Raw genomic sequence first — 14223 nt, 5'->3', positions numbered from 1 at the left:
GAAACTTTCATATTTAAGGTATGAAAGGGGGAAGTGAAAAATGAGCTTTCTTGGTTTTCCTCAGTTTGATTGCTGTATCTCACTACTGGGTAACTTTGCTAACTCAGCACATTAAAAAATTAACAAATAACAACAGTGCTGGAAAGAACATAGAAATAATGGTAATTACAGATGCCCACTAAGCAAAAAAGGAAGAGACAGAGTTGCAAGCCTAGACGTTAAGATCTGCATCAGCAGCTGACAGAAGAAAGCTCTCAGAGAGGAGTGTGGGTATGCAGACAGGTGGGTGGCTGTCAAGGGGACTAGCCATCCTGGAGACAACTGCTCTTCAGCCCTGACCAAGGCCTGTGAGGGTGTCCCCAATGCCCCATGAGGGGTGGCAGGCATGAGGACTCCCTGATTGCAGGTGTTTCTTATTCCACCTCTGCTTAACACGCTGCTTTTCCCTGCCTCTGGTGGCAGCTTCTTCATGTGCCAAGACACTCTGCTCCTCATTAGAGCTTTGCTCCTTTGTTATTCCACCCTCTCGTGTACCATACGTTTGATGATTGTGCAAATAAACTGTCCCATGTTGCTTGATGCATACGAACCCTCTATCAGCTGTCATCAAGCCTCCTCAGCCTGTTCATCTTCATCCAGGGATCTCCAAACACTGAAGGGAAAATGAAAGGAGCCCTGTGTCTGGAGAGGCAATTCTGCATCTCTTCTTCGGGACGGGCCATTACTCATCTCCACTGCCTCTAAAGCTGTCACCATCTTGACCTCGGCACAGACACTGCTCTAGCTGAAATGCAGCAGGCAGGAATCAGCTTTAAAAGGACAGTTTGCAGTAAAAATAAAAAAAAAAATAAAGTGATGTGTCTGTTTAAATGTTACAGCACACTACACTAACATCTTTGTTCTGTAATTGACAGCCTTCTGCAGAGCTGCTGACACCAACAAAACACAGCTGATTTTCTGCCCTGCACTGGGTTCGAGGTCAAGTGAGGAGTTATTAAGGTGGAGCGCGGCAGCAGAGATGCTCGCCCAGGGCCTGAGGCCACTGCAGTGCTTCCTCGGCTTGGGAGCGGGTTCAGCACAAGCGAGCGTCTTGGCTCCCTCCTGGCAGCCTGGATGTTCTCATGACCCAGCTCCTAATCCAGGGCTTGTCCAGCTATTTAAAGCACACCAAGAGGGGAAAAGCACGTTGGAAATTTAGTCTGCTCATGAGACATTGCGCCAAATATTCAGTCTCTTTCATAGGCAGACAGCGAGGGATCCCACGGCTTGTTTTTTTTTTTTTTTTTCCCCACTTTCAGCAAATGCATGGTTGAAAACTACAAGGCCCTATTAGGGATTAGAAAAATTATCTACTGGGTGAGTGAGGAGAGTAAGCCCTCCAAAACCAAAAAAAGCATGATGTAGGCTACTTTCTCATACAGAAAAGCAGCACCGGCCAAAATAAAGAAAGTCCCTTTGCAGCGAAACATCTGAAATGGGAACAAGCAGCCTGCCTCGCTGGAGGAGAAGAAACGGAGGCAAACATCCCAGCTGTGTCCAACAAGCAGCGAGTGGCGCAGCCACACTACAGGAAGCTGTGGCCTCCGGTGATAAATAGGAGCCCCGGCAGCACAGGATACGAGCAGGGTGAGCGCGGGGAGCTGAGGGGATGTGAGGCAGTGTCTGCCCGTCCGTCCAACCAGCAGGATGGCTGCAGCCCTGCTGCTGCTGCTGCTGTCAGTGGCGAGGAGCGAGGACGTCGAGGTGCTCTGCGCCGGCACTGCCTGCTACACGCTGCACCGGGACAATCTGGGCTGGAATGGCGCCCAGGAGCACTGCCGGAACAACGGGGGTAACCTGGCTTCAGTGGGCAGCGCGGCTGAGGCCGAGCAGCTGGGGCAGCTGATGGCAGCCGGTGCGGCCAGCATGGCCTGGATTGGGCTGCGGCTGGAGCGCGGCCGCTGCATGCAGTCCCAGGAGCTGCTGCGGGGCTTCACCTGGGTGGCCGGCGGGGAGCCCGGCAACTACTCAGCCTGGCTGGCCGAGCCCCAGATCACCTGCCTCAGCAGCCGCTGTGTCATCCTGCGGCCTGCGGGCCCCAACGGGCGCCTGGGCTGGGTTGACCGCTCCTGCCGTACCACGGTGCCTGCCTTCCTCTGCAAGTTCAGCTTCCAGGGGATGTGCGGGCCCCCGTGGGTAGGGGGCCCCGGCCAGATCAGCTACGTGACGCCCTTCGCGGTGCGCAGCCCCCGGCTGACGGCAGCTCCCTTTGGCTCGCTAGCGGAGGTGGTGTGCGAGGGGGACAACAGCCCAGCCTTCACCATCTGCAAGGAGCCGCTGGAGGGGGGCGGCTTCGCCTGGCACCCCCCCGGGCCCCTCTGCCCTGCCGGCTGCACCCACAACAATGGGGGCTGCCAGCAGCTGTGCCTGGAAGAGCTAGGGCAGCCCCTGCGATGCGCTTGCCAGCCCGGCTACATCTTGGGCCCTGACATGACCTCCTGCCTGCTGGAGCATGCCTGCCACTCCAACCCCTGCCAGGGGTCCTGCCAGCTCCGGCCTGGAGGCTTTGAGTGCGTCTGTGAGACCGGCTACGTCCTGGCACCCGATGGCCGCCGCTGCCTGGACGTGGATGAGTGCCTGGAGGGGCCCTGCCAGCATGAGTGCCACAACACGGCCGGCAGCTTCATCTGTGCCTGCCAACCTGGCTACCAGCGTGCTGGCAATGCCTGCCTGGATGTGGACGAGTGCCTGCAGAACCCCTGCCTTGGGCTCTGCCGCAACCTGCCTGGGAGCTTTGAGTGCCTCTGCCTGCCCGGCTTCCTCCCACAGGAGAATGGCCATGGCTGCCCCACCACCCCCACTGCCAGAGAGGAGCCTGCGGGCACCCCAGAGACCACCAGCATCCTCCAAACAGCAGGCGCCCCGTGGACCACAAGCACTCGCAGCCCTTCTGCCACTCCTAGCAGGATGATGCTGCCAGCCCCCACGGCGCTGGGGTCAGATCACAGCCCCAAGCATGGCGCCGACGGCCCCCAGCTGCTCCTCTACTACATCCTGGGCAGCCTGGTGGCCATTCTGGTGCTGCTGGCCTTTGCCCTCGTCGTGCTGGCCTGCAGGAAGAGGGCAGCCAAGCGGGAGAAGCGGCCAGCCAAAAATGCAGCGGACAACTACTGCTGGGTACCCGAGCAGCCGGAGAGCCGCGGTGGGGCAGGCGGCGAGCGCAGGTAACAGCACCCGCGCCTCCGGGGGAGCAGGGATGTGGAGCTACAAGTGGCAAGGAGTGTGTTTTGTAAAGGGGAAAAAAACTGGGGGGGAGGGGCAGGGGTGGGGAAGGAGAGGGGTGATGCTATCTGTCCAAGATGATTTTGCATGCCTTCACATCTGAAAGCTAGTCTTGGGGCTTCAGGTAAGGCAGGACCTGATTCTCTCTCAGAAAAGGCAGGTCTGAGAGGCAGATGCACAGATATGAAGGCATCCAAAATCATTCCTTATGGCAAAAGGTCTGGAATGTTAGCTGATGTATAAACCTCTGCTCCTTGACATAAAGGGTTAATAGGGAACAGACAGGTTTAGATGGGATGAGGTTGCAATTACCTGCCCAGGTTGCTCTTTAGCTCTGCAAAACCTAACTGGGCTTAAAAATATCAAATGTGAAATATTGATTTGGCTTCCAAAGGAAAAGCAATTAATTTCCCGTGTAATTTGGTCTCCCCTGCTTATATTTAAAATGCAGGGGTGCAAAAGCAGCAGTTTCCCTGCTGCCCTTCCAATCTTTTGTCATTCCAAAAAAAATGCTACTGTACCCCCCCCACTACCTTCTTTACACTGCAGCAGGAATCTGCTGTTCAACCCCCATCTTCCCCTTGTTCTCGTTGAAATGGGTTTCAAATTCTTAATCATTTTACTAAAGCAAGAATCGGTAACTGCAGCCACGAGCAGCTAGTTTTTGTTGTTGATAGTTTTTTTTTTTTTCCTTTCATTTTTTTCCTTCTAAAATGTAATTACAGTAGTAATCAAGTAATTGAATAAACCTTTTTAGAACTCCAGCAGCAGAAACCTCCTCCAGCAGAGCAGGGACTGTAAGGGCAGTGGAGCTCTTCAGCCCCACACTGCTTCCCAGAGCCATACTCATGCCTGTGTGGGTGCACCGCTTTTGGAGGAGTGAGATAGCGATGCTCCCTCCCAAAGCTCCCCCCTAAAGCTAGGAACTTAACCACCTTGCTGAGCTTGGGAGGTGTGAGCTTGCAGGAAAGCTGCAGAACCAGACCTTTTGAACAAGGGGCCAAGACAGAGAGCATATGATAAAAAAGGTAGGAGAAACTACATTTAGGAAGAACCATTCTCCCATTTGCAGTTTATTCTGAGCAAACACACTTGCAAAGTACACAAAACGATGCTCTCCTTCAAACTCAGCCAGACAAAAGACCAGACTTTTCCTGTTGTATCATATTTTTTGGGCAGGATCCCTTCCTGATTGCTTGGGCTAAGCTTGTGTGGGGCCTAGCCTGAATGTTTTTTCCATCCTTTTCCCCGTAAACAATGCACTGGATATTGTATGTTTGCTAACTACTGTATAAAGCTTCTAACTTCCATTCAAAGCAAATGCTCTCTCAGGGTAAAGCTGCTCCCCAGTCTGTTTCAGTGCTGCAAAGCAGAGGGAAGGTGCATCTCCCTTTGGGTTTGCATTCCCTGTGAAGCAGAAAGGGCAGAAGGAGCTGCTGGGCTCGCTACCAGCTCACAGGGATATGCAGGCACCTGCTGCAGCACCACGAAGACCTGACCACTGTGCTTTGGGGAGCAGTCCTCTTTGTTTTGGTGGGACTTGATGTGAGCAAGCACCTTTCACCTGAGCAGGAGGAAGGCATCACACAGCCTGCACACCGATGGTACAGCCTCCAAACAGGACAGGATGATTTTTCCTGGCTTGCTCCATGCTTTACTAGAGATCAATCTGTAGGCTTGCTCCCTTGGAGGAGAGGGAATCCTGTAGGTTTGAAAACAGTCTCTAGTGAGCACTGGCATCACTGCAAAATGCTGCCTTAGTTCAACAGGAGTACATCTTCCAGGGCAAGCAGAGCTAGCTAGCTTCATTATGTACCGCAGCAACCCAGAGCTCTACAAGGCAAAAAAATGCTAAAGAATAAGCACGTGATTTGAAGGGTACACAAGTTTCCTGAAGATTCTGCTGTTTTTATTGTGTACTTGAGGCTTAATTGCAACAGAAATGGGAACTGAATACAAAGGATTTTGCTGTGGGCAGCGACCTGCATCCTGTTCTTCTGTGTGTGGAAGAAACCCCTTTCCTGCTGTTTTTAATTCTTCATTTCTCCATTGTAAAATAAAAAACAGGAAAATGTAGCTCCTAGCTGATAGAAATGTTTTTTAATGTTCTGTTCATGCTTCCTTTTCTCTGCACAGTGGTTCGGAGAAGTAGTGAATGCAGCGGTGGCATTCTTGGAAGTCCTGCAGAAAGTTCATACCATGTCTTTGTTGTGACAACAAGCCAGCAGAGCATTTGGAATACATTAATAAATTAAACGAATGAATAATCCTACTGAAATCAGTGGGACAACCTACATACATAAAATTAAGCCTGCACGGGTGGGTGATGCTGACTCAGGGTCTGCGTGGGGAAGAGGCAGTCACAGCGATGCACCCCACAGTTCAGGGACTGCTTGGCTTGCTTGATCAAAAGCTGAGGTGTTTGCAAAACCTTAATAGCCTCGGGAGTTTTTCCTGCCATGTTTTTCAATTACAGTATCCATTAATTGTTGTAGGTAGCACACTGATTCCACCCTGAAAAATGGAAGAGGAAGCATGAGTAGAGACTCAGAGCTGGTAAAAACCTGAGTTAATTATTCCAAAACCCCCTCAGTAAAACCTATAATCCTGATTCCTTCTACAGACTTTTGTATTCTGATGTGTGTACTGTGCTACCAATGGAGTGTTGTAGTGGGTCCAGCAGAGGGAAAACACTAATTTGTGCCTAGGTTTAGGTCAGGTTCTCTCAGGTGAGATTATTTCCTGATGTAGCTTCCTCCCCCAGGGGCCATTACACCTCCCATCTACCTGCTTTCCTCTGTGAAAGCAGCAGAAATGTTTTGGTCCTCATCAGGGAGTTATCCAGGGCCTGGTGAAAACCATGGGCTAAAGCAAATAGAAATGGGATCAGACAGTTTGGTATCCCCAGCATAGAGTCAGGAGAGAGGGGATGTTCAGCATCATCATTCCATCTGTATAGATGACGTTTAATGGTCAGCAAGACCTGTCTTGCCGTCAAGATGGCAGGACTGGCCAGCCAACATGTCCGAAATGCTTTGAATGCATCAAATTGTTTGTAAGTGTTAATTGTTATATTTTTATGGTCCAGAATTAAGATGTGCCTCGTCTTTCATGAAAATTGCCTATCAGTATTGACTTTGTCATCCGTACAGCAATGGTACAGCACTAAAGCCACACAGTTGCCTTCAACTAAAAGAAAAAGGTTATCTCACATATTGAATAACACTGCTACTTTGCTGATGAAACACCAAATAAAATCTGAACAGAATGTGTCTTCAGTAATTTTTGATACATATATCATCAAAACCTAATCACTTGGTACATGTAATTAATTTCTCACAGCACAGGGCAGCACTAACAAATCATCTCACTGTTGGCGCTCATCGGGCACACAGCCACGCCAGTGGTATCTCAGCCTTTTGTGGGTATCTCCTCCACTTTGGGGTGGCTGGGCCCCAAGCAGCACTGCTGCCCTGAACGGGGCCCATCTGCATCACATCCAACAAGGCCCCAGGATGATCTCTGCCCCCATGCAAGACTGCTGCTTTCAGTCTGCTCTTCTTCATTGCCAAGGAAAGGCCAGCCTTGGAAGTCTAAAGGTTAATACTCAAAAGACAAGGGAAAAGCATCAACAGCACAGGAAACCACTAATATCACCCATGCTTGCAGCGACATTCATGTGGCCCTTGACCAGTCACTGGCATTTTCCTTAAATAGCATTTAAAAATAAACAAGAAATGGACACTACATGTTGCGGTGAATATTCAGTGCCTCCACACTCCGTAAAGAAGCATGTCCAGCCTTGCTCTAGCTGCCCTGGTATTGCCTCGTGAGGATAAGGCATGGTCCTAGTAATGCGATTCATTTTGCGTGGCTGAGGAGCAGCTGAGGTCAGTGCATGTTGCATGGGAGCAGAGGACGCAGGGTTCCTCCTGCAAGGGCTTCGCACCTAAGCCAAAGGAAAGGAGCAGAGTGTGGTAATTCAGCCACCCCCAGTACTTTTTTTTTTGCTATTTCATGAGGAAATGTGCTGCAAGAAAACAGCCTCCACCAGAAGAATTCAGAGAAAAGGTATTGAGTAATGTTAATATAATCTACAACAATACTATGTGCCTTGCTTCAAGTCCCACAGAGTCACACTATGCAAAAACAGATGTTTTAAATGTCTGCCCATTTCCTCATTTTATTATTTATGTATATATATATATTTGTAAATACTTCTTGGCATTTGGCTCCTTGAAGTCCTTCTGAGGCCGATAAGCAAGGCTGGTTCCTTGCCAAGGAGATCTGAGTGCTGCTGGTGACAATGTGGGGGAGGAACAAGGGGGGTTTCCTGAAGAAAGACCCAGCATGCTCCTTGGGTGGCTCCAGCTGCTGTGCAAGCACTTGGGATGAAGCAAGGTTCAACAGAAAGCTCGCAGCAGAGGTTCAGAGTGTCATGTAGTCACATAAACAAAACTCTCAGTATTTCCCCAGTCCTGGGACCCCAAACTTTGTCCAGCTGAGCAGAGAGGAGCTTAAAAGCTTCTGTCCTCTGTACATTGAGCTGCCTGGGAGCCATCATCTGAGGAAGATACACCAATTAATTCCCCAATACTGGCTTAGGGCAGGGAGACATTAAAATAAAAGAAAATCAGGAGTCTCAGGTCTTAGCCTAGAGGAAAGAAGTGCTGATCCTCTCCCAGGGGAGCAGGAGCTGGGCACACACAGCTCACATGGAGGCAAGGGGCACTGCTTCTGACCTCATCTGACCCCTCTGAGCGCTTCCCAGCTCTTCACAGCCCCTGTCCCCCTGGAAAGCAGGCACAGGGCAAGCTTCAGGGCTCTCCCTGCAACCAGGAGGTAGGATTTCCTAAAGCCTTGCTGGAGGATAAAAATCCAGCATTCTCAAGTGTGCCCCCTGCACCTGCACTGAAAATATGGCTTCAAGAGGCAATAGAGACACAAGCAAAGTTATTATTTTCCCTATTAAAAACAAACAAACACCTTCACTCATCACGTGATGTGACCTCCCCAGTACTGCCTTCTCCAACACCATTACAAGGAAAGTAGCCTAACCAGAAAACTGCCTTAAGTAGTTCTCTTAATTGATCTGCAGCCAATTAAATGCCCTTGGTGCAGATGAGCTCTGTGCCCTGCCGGCTGTGGGATGGCTAGGCTGGGTGCAATCAGGGCCAGCCACATGCCCTGTCAGGGCAAAAAATATTTCAGACTTTTTTTTTTTTTTTCCAAAATTTGAAATCCTTGTTTCTGAGGCTGAGCCCCCAGTTGAGGCAGGCTAGCAGGGTAAAAATATTGTCATAATATCCTCTCATTTCTGCAGTCAGATTTATGGCTTTGCACCTCTGACGCCGTGCTGCACCTCTCTCTGCAAGACACGCAAAATCTGCTTGGCAAAGCTGGAGAAGGAGCTGTGTTTCCCAAATCCAACATGCAAGCCAACAAGATCCACATCACATACCCCGTAACCACAGGTCAGCCCCCCTGGACATACCCGCTGCCAGCAGCCCCCTGGCAGAGGGGTGACGGTGACATTTCAGATGACTCAGGCTGCAGTAATGCAAAAGGTTATCACAATGGGCAGCCAGCAATAGTCTTGCAATAACTTTAAATGGCAGAGCCTCATGATTAATCCACTTTTATAAAGGAAAAGCGGGATGTCAGCAGGAAAGGCATTTCTCTGTCTGTGACTCAGCCTGTCGGGGCCACATGAGCAAACACCTGTGGTGGTTGGAGGCACTGGAGGGAAACGACCATTGGAACAGAAAAGCGTTATCAAAGCGTGGTTGCCCTCAAGTCTCCTGCCCCGGGGACGTGTCTCCGCTCCCAGCAGGCCTGTGGCTGGCTGTGGGAAGGGACGCGGGCACACAGCCCATGGCTTGGGGGAGCACTGCCTGGGCGCTGCTGTAGCTCCTGCTGGAACGCTTCAAAGCACTCTTCATCACGCGGGCTTGAATTGACACTTATGTTCGTATAATATCTTAAAAAACAACAACACAGATTTTTTTTTTCACTGATTACATTTTATCTTTTTGCTTTTTCCGTTGTTTTCTCTGACCCTTCCCCATTATTTTGCTGTGTTGCTTCTGAAAACAAAACAAACAGAACAAGAAAGGAGAAGAGAGTTTAGGCACAAGAAGTGGAAAAAAAAAAAAAAAAGGACACACAAAATGAAAACAGGGGAAAAGCTCTTATTAAAGTGAAGGAAAGTCAGCATTACCAAGTGTCAGTGACAATTTCCCTCCAGGACAGCTCTGGGAAAGGGGGGTTTGCTCCTTCTGCAGAGGTGAGGAGCAGCAGAGCTGCTGTCGGAGGAGTGATTTATTTTCACCCAGGGAGTGGCAGGTGCTGGACAGAACTCCTTTTTGAGGTCCCACAGATAGATTTGTCCTGCTCCAAAGCAATGGACTGTCCCATAAAGTCAGGGCAAGAGAGTCGCCCTGGGACAGGGAGAGAGCCCATTACAGTTATTAGAGTTATTAATGACAGCTATTACAACTTTCCCCCATCTATCCCTTTTTCCCCACTTGGAGTTGCTGCCACCAGCCCCCTGGGGGGCAAAGAGGATGTCTGGGGAGCCGAGCTGTGATGATAAATGAAATAAATGAAGTAACCTCCCTGCGGGAAGCAGGATGAGGCAGCATGGCCCTGGGGCTCTGCATGGGTCCCCAGAGCTGACTGCTGTGGCTGAGCCTTCCAGGAAAAACACCGCTATTTAAACTGGAGAAAAAAAAAAAAAGGCTGGATGCCCTTTTCCTTGCGTGGTGAAGCTTTAGATGTTTGCTTTTCAGTTTTATTTTGCTCTTGGATATGTTCCGATCATACAGGTGGATCCTGCAAGCATAGGAACCTGGAAGGGGACAAGCTGTTGCAGAGCCTGGAGCCGTGGCTCTCCTTGTACTGCTCGGACGTGGTCCTGGCTGACTCCCTGCCACCTGTCTGGTTCTCTGTCCCCATGCTGATTATATGTCCATCCCCACAGGGCTAGAAGGCGAGCGGGGGTCACAGGGCCTCACTCTGTTCCCTGGGCGCTGCTGGGCCCCCACTGCCCCTCTCCCAGCTTGGCCTTGCTGTGCCAGGGGCTCCTTGGCAGCTCCTGCTGCCCTGTGGTGCTCCTTCTTCTCCTTCTCTTCGTCTTGGATCTCTTTTCCTTACGCTCTCTTCTTTTTAAAAACTATTTGACGTCTTTTCTGTTTCCTTCCCTTCCCTTCCCTTCCCTTCCCTTCCCTTCCCTTCCCTTCCCTTCCCTTCCCTTCCCTTCCCTTCCCTTCCCTTCCCTTTTCTTCCCTTTCCTTTCCATTCCTCTTTACGTATATTTTTTTTCTATTTTTCTTTTTTTTTCCTATTTTTTTCTTATTTTTTTTCTTTTTCTTATTATTTTTTTTCCTTTTTATTCTCTTCTAGTTTCTTTTCTTCTCTTTTCTTCTCTCTCTTTTTTTTTTTTTTTCTTTTTTTTCTTTTTTTTTCACTTTTCCTTCCCTCCCCCGCCCATCCCTGCGGCACCCAGCCCTGCCGCCCTCCCCCCGAGGGGGCGCACACCGCCCCTTCCCCCCCCCTCCCCATCCCCATCCCCACCCCGCGGGAACGCCCGGGCGGGTCCTGCCCGGAGCCTTGCGGCGCGGGGGGGGCGGGCGGGGCCGGGGGGCGGCGGGGATTTACTCAGTGCCGGGGCCGCCCCCGCCGCAATCCCTGGGCGCAACAGCGGCGGCGGCGGCGGGGCCCGTCCCCGGAGGCGCTTCCTTCCTGCGGCGGGCGGCCGGGCGGGCCGGGGCGCCTATAAAGCGGCGGGCGGCGGCGGGGCCATGCCAGAGATTTGCCGTGCCGGCCGGCCGCCATGCGGCGGCTCCCGCTGCTGTTGCTGCTGGCCGGGCTGCAGCCGGCGCCGGGCGAGCCGGAGCCGGCGGAGCCGGAGCCGGCGGAGGCGGCGGCCGCCCCGTCGGGGGCGCAGTGCCTGGAGCACGACTGCTTCGCCGTCTTCTGGGCGCCGCTGCCCTTCGCCGCCGCCAGCACCGCCTGCGAGCGGCACGGCGGGCACCTGATGACCGTGCGCTCCACCGTGGCCGAGGAGGCCATCGCTCTGCTGCTGCAGAACCGCAGCGGGCGGCTGTGGCTGGGGCTTCGGCTGCCCACCGCCTGCACCCAGCCGGAGCAGCGGCTGCGCGGCTTCCAGTGGGTGACGGGCGACAGCCGCACCGACTACGCCAACTGGGGGCCGTCGGGGCGCCGCTGCGGCCGCCGCTGCGCCACCGTGTCCCGGGAGCTGCGCTGGGAGGAGCGCGGCTGCGAGGAGCCGGCCGACGGCTTCCTCTGCGAGTACAACTACCCCGACAGCTGCCCGCGCCTGCCGCCCGCCGACGGCTTGTCCGCCGCCTACCGCACGCCCTTCGGCGCCCGCGGCGGGGAATTCCTGGCGCTGCCCCCCGGCAGCACGGCGCTGGTCCCGGCGCTGGGGCTGGAGCTGCGCTGCGCGGCCGCGGCCGGCGGCGGGGGGCTGCGCTGGGGCCGCTCCGAGCACGGCGCCTGGTCCTGCCGCCTGGCCGGCGGCGGCTGCGAGGGGAGCTGCGCCGAGCCCGGGGGGCGGCCGAGCTGCTCCTGCCCCGCCGGCAAGGCGCTGGGCCCCGACGGCCGCAGCTGCGCCTCGCCCTGCGCCGGGGCGCCCTGCCAGCACCACTGCGTGCCCAACGACGACACCTTCCTCTGCATGTGCGAGGCCGGCTACCGGCTGGCCCCCGACGGCAGCAGCTGCGAGGATGTGGACGACTGCACCGAGTCGCCGGGGCTATGCGAGCAGGCCTGCCTGAACACCGAGGGTGGCTTCGAGTGCCGCTGCCACAACGGCTATGAGATGGTGGGGGAGCACTGCCAGCCCGTCTCCAGCTGCTACGCGGCACCCTGCGAGCACCGCTGCGAGGACGTGCCCGGTGGCTACCGCTGCAGCTGCATGCCTGGCTACGCTGTCCACGCGCAGGAGCCCTCCCGCTGCGTGCTGCACTGTGACCACAGCCAGTGCCCGGCTGAGTGCAGCTCGAACTCCTGCTACTGCCCCGAGGGCTTCCTGCTGGAGGAGGCCTCCGGCAACGACACGGTCATGTGTGTAGACATCGATGAGTGCGAGATGGACTTCTGTGACCACAACTGCACCAACCAGCCCGGCAGCTACACCTGCCACTGCCTCGATGGCTATGTGCTCGTTGACAGGAACCACTGCCAGAAAACCCCACTGGAAGACGGCTCCTCAGGAGACTTCGAGCTCTGGACACCCGGCCCCAGCCGCAGCCCACCAAAAATGGAGCACCTGCACCCCGGTGCCCTGGTGGGCATCGCCGTGGGCGTCCTGTGCGCGGCCCTGGTCCTGCTGGCTGTTGGGTATCACCTGGCCAAGAAGCGCTGCCGGCCGCCCGCCTCCATGGATTACAAGTGTGGCAGCCCCCACGAGAAGGAGATGGGACTTCAGCAGGTGACTGCAGGCTGTGCCGCCTCTGGCCAGAAACTGTAGGGAGACCGGGTGGGACAGAGCGAGAGGTGAACTGGAACTGGGTAAAGTTTATTTTCAGCTCCCCTTCCCTCCCCGGTTTTGTAATGATAAAGAAGAATTCAGGAGAAGCTGTGATCACCCCCACCACCAAAAAATACATGCTGCTTTTCAGCTGGCTCTCGTGAACGTGTGCCTCAGTGAGCGGGGAGGGCTTGAGGCACACCGCTGCGCAGTTCCTATTTCTGCTCCCTTCTCCGAGCCCGCAGGCGGGGAGGCCCCAGAGGGGAGCTCTGTGGTAGGACCAGCCCCGCATGGACCTGATTTGAGCTCGATCTGCCTCGCCCCGGTGTGGGAGCACGCGCCCAGCAGCTGCCTTGAGGACCGTGGGCTGTGGGAGTTCGTCTCGCCTGAATTTTCCCTCTTCTCAGCCGGAGAGCGCCGCAGGCTGGGGATGAAGGCTTGCCCAGGGCGAAGAGGAGCTGGGATGCTCCAGCTTTTGTCTGGATTTGGTTTAGTGTTTTAAAACAGATAAACGATGGGAGAAGGAGCACGGGTCTTTTGGTCAGTACTTTGCCTGCCCTCTGTGCCCCCATCACCATCATTGGCAGAAATTTTATCACTTTTTCTCTTCCCCATTTTTTGCGTACGTATCTCTGCGCAGCTGAGCACTTTTCTATTAAAAGGGGCAGCAGCCACCCTACTGGGTGTCATCGTGGGGCAGGGAAGGAACGCTAGTTTCTCTTCCTTTTGACCATTTTGGGACTTTCGGGGGGTGCGGAGGTTAAAAGGGGATACTGAGAATGCCAGGGTAATTTTTTCCGTGCTAAGGAGGGTTGTTTTCAGCACCTTTGAGACCGTGCCTTGTGTTCTCCACATGTCTTCCGTCGTTTTCTGCCGCTGCTGGATTAAACTGCTTGTTACAGAGCAATTTAACCCACCCCTCCCATCCGCAAGCTTTTTTCCTGTTTTTTTTTTTTTTTTTTTTTTTTTTTTTTCCCTTAGCTTTAGTCCAGGGATGAATCTAATTCATGTCGAAGTTCAGTGGCAAAACTTCCCACTGGCATTCGCAGGAGCAGGATCCAGCATGGAGCTGGGGGAAGATCCAGGGAAAGTGCTCTGTGGGGTTTTCCTGGGGGGTGAGATCAGGGGCTGGGCCACCGGGGCTGGCAGTGCGGGTCCGGGAGTCATGCTGGGATGAGCAGTGGAGCCGGTGCTGAAGGCTTTGGGCCCCGTTTTGGGGCTGGGAGTTTGGGGTCAGGGCTGGAGGGGCTGTGCCCCCCGGGGATGGAGCTCCACCACTGAGACAAACACCGGCTGCATGCTGCGTGAACTGTCACTTTCCTCATGTAAATGGTTGACCCTGCTGTTTTATAGACCCAGCACGTGTGTAAATATTTATTTATTGGAAATGTACCCTACGCAATGCACAATCACGTTGTGATTTTGTGTGTAGACCAATAAAGCTTTTACCGTCTGGTTTATAGAAA

General features: G+C 53.7%; 2 protein-coding genes across 2 annotated transcripts; both read left to right on the top strand.

Moving 5' to 3' along the window:
* The first annotated feature begins 1400 nt into the window (after positions 1-1400).
* Positions 1401-6529, top strand: CD93 (CD93 molecule). Its single transcript, XM_084514705.1, has one exon. The coding sequence runs from the start codon at positions 1687-1689 to the stop codon at positions 3205-3207; it is 1521 nt and encodes a 506-aa protein (XP_084370831.1). The 5' UTR covers positions 1401-1686; the 3' UTR covers positions 3208-6529.
* Positions 6530-11012: 4483 nt separating this feature from the next.
* THBD (thrombomodulin) lies at positions 11013-14223 on the top strand. Its single transcript, XM_084512277.1, has one exon. It carries the CDS (start codon positions 11096-11098, stop codon positions 12755-12757), a length of 1662 nt encoding a protein of 553 aa, XP_084368403.1. The 5' UTR covers positions 11013-11095; the 3' UTR covers positions 12758-14223.

This window comes from Aythya ferina (assembly GCF_964211825.1).
Source record: "Aythya ferina genome assembly, chromosome: 3".
In the NCBI taxonomy this organism is placed as follows: domain Eukaryota; kingdom Metazoa; phylum Chordata; class Aves; order Anseriformes; family Anatidae; genus Aythya; species Aythya ferina.
This window is presented reverse-complemented; position numbering and strand designations above follow the sequence as displayed.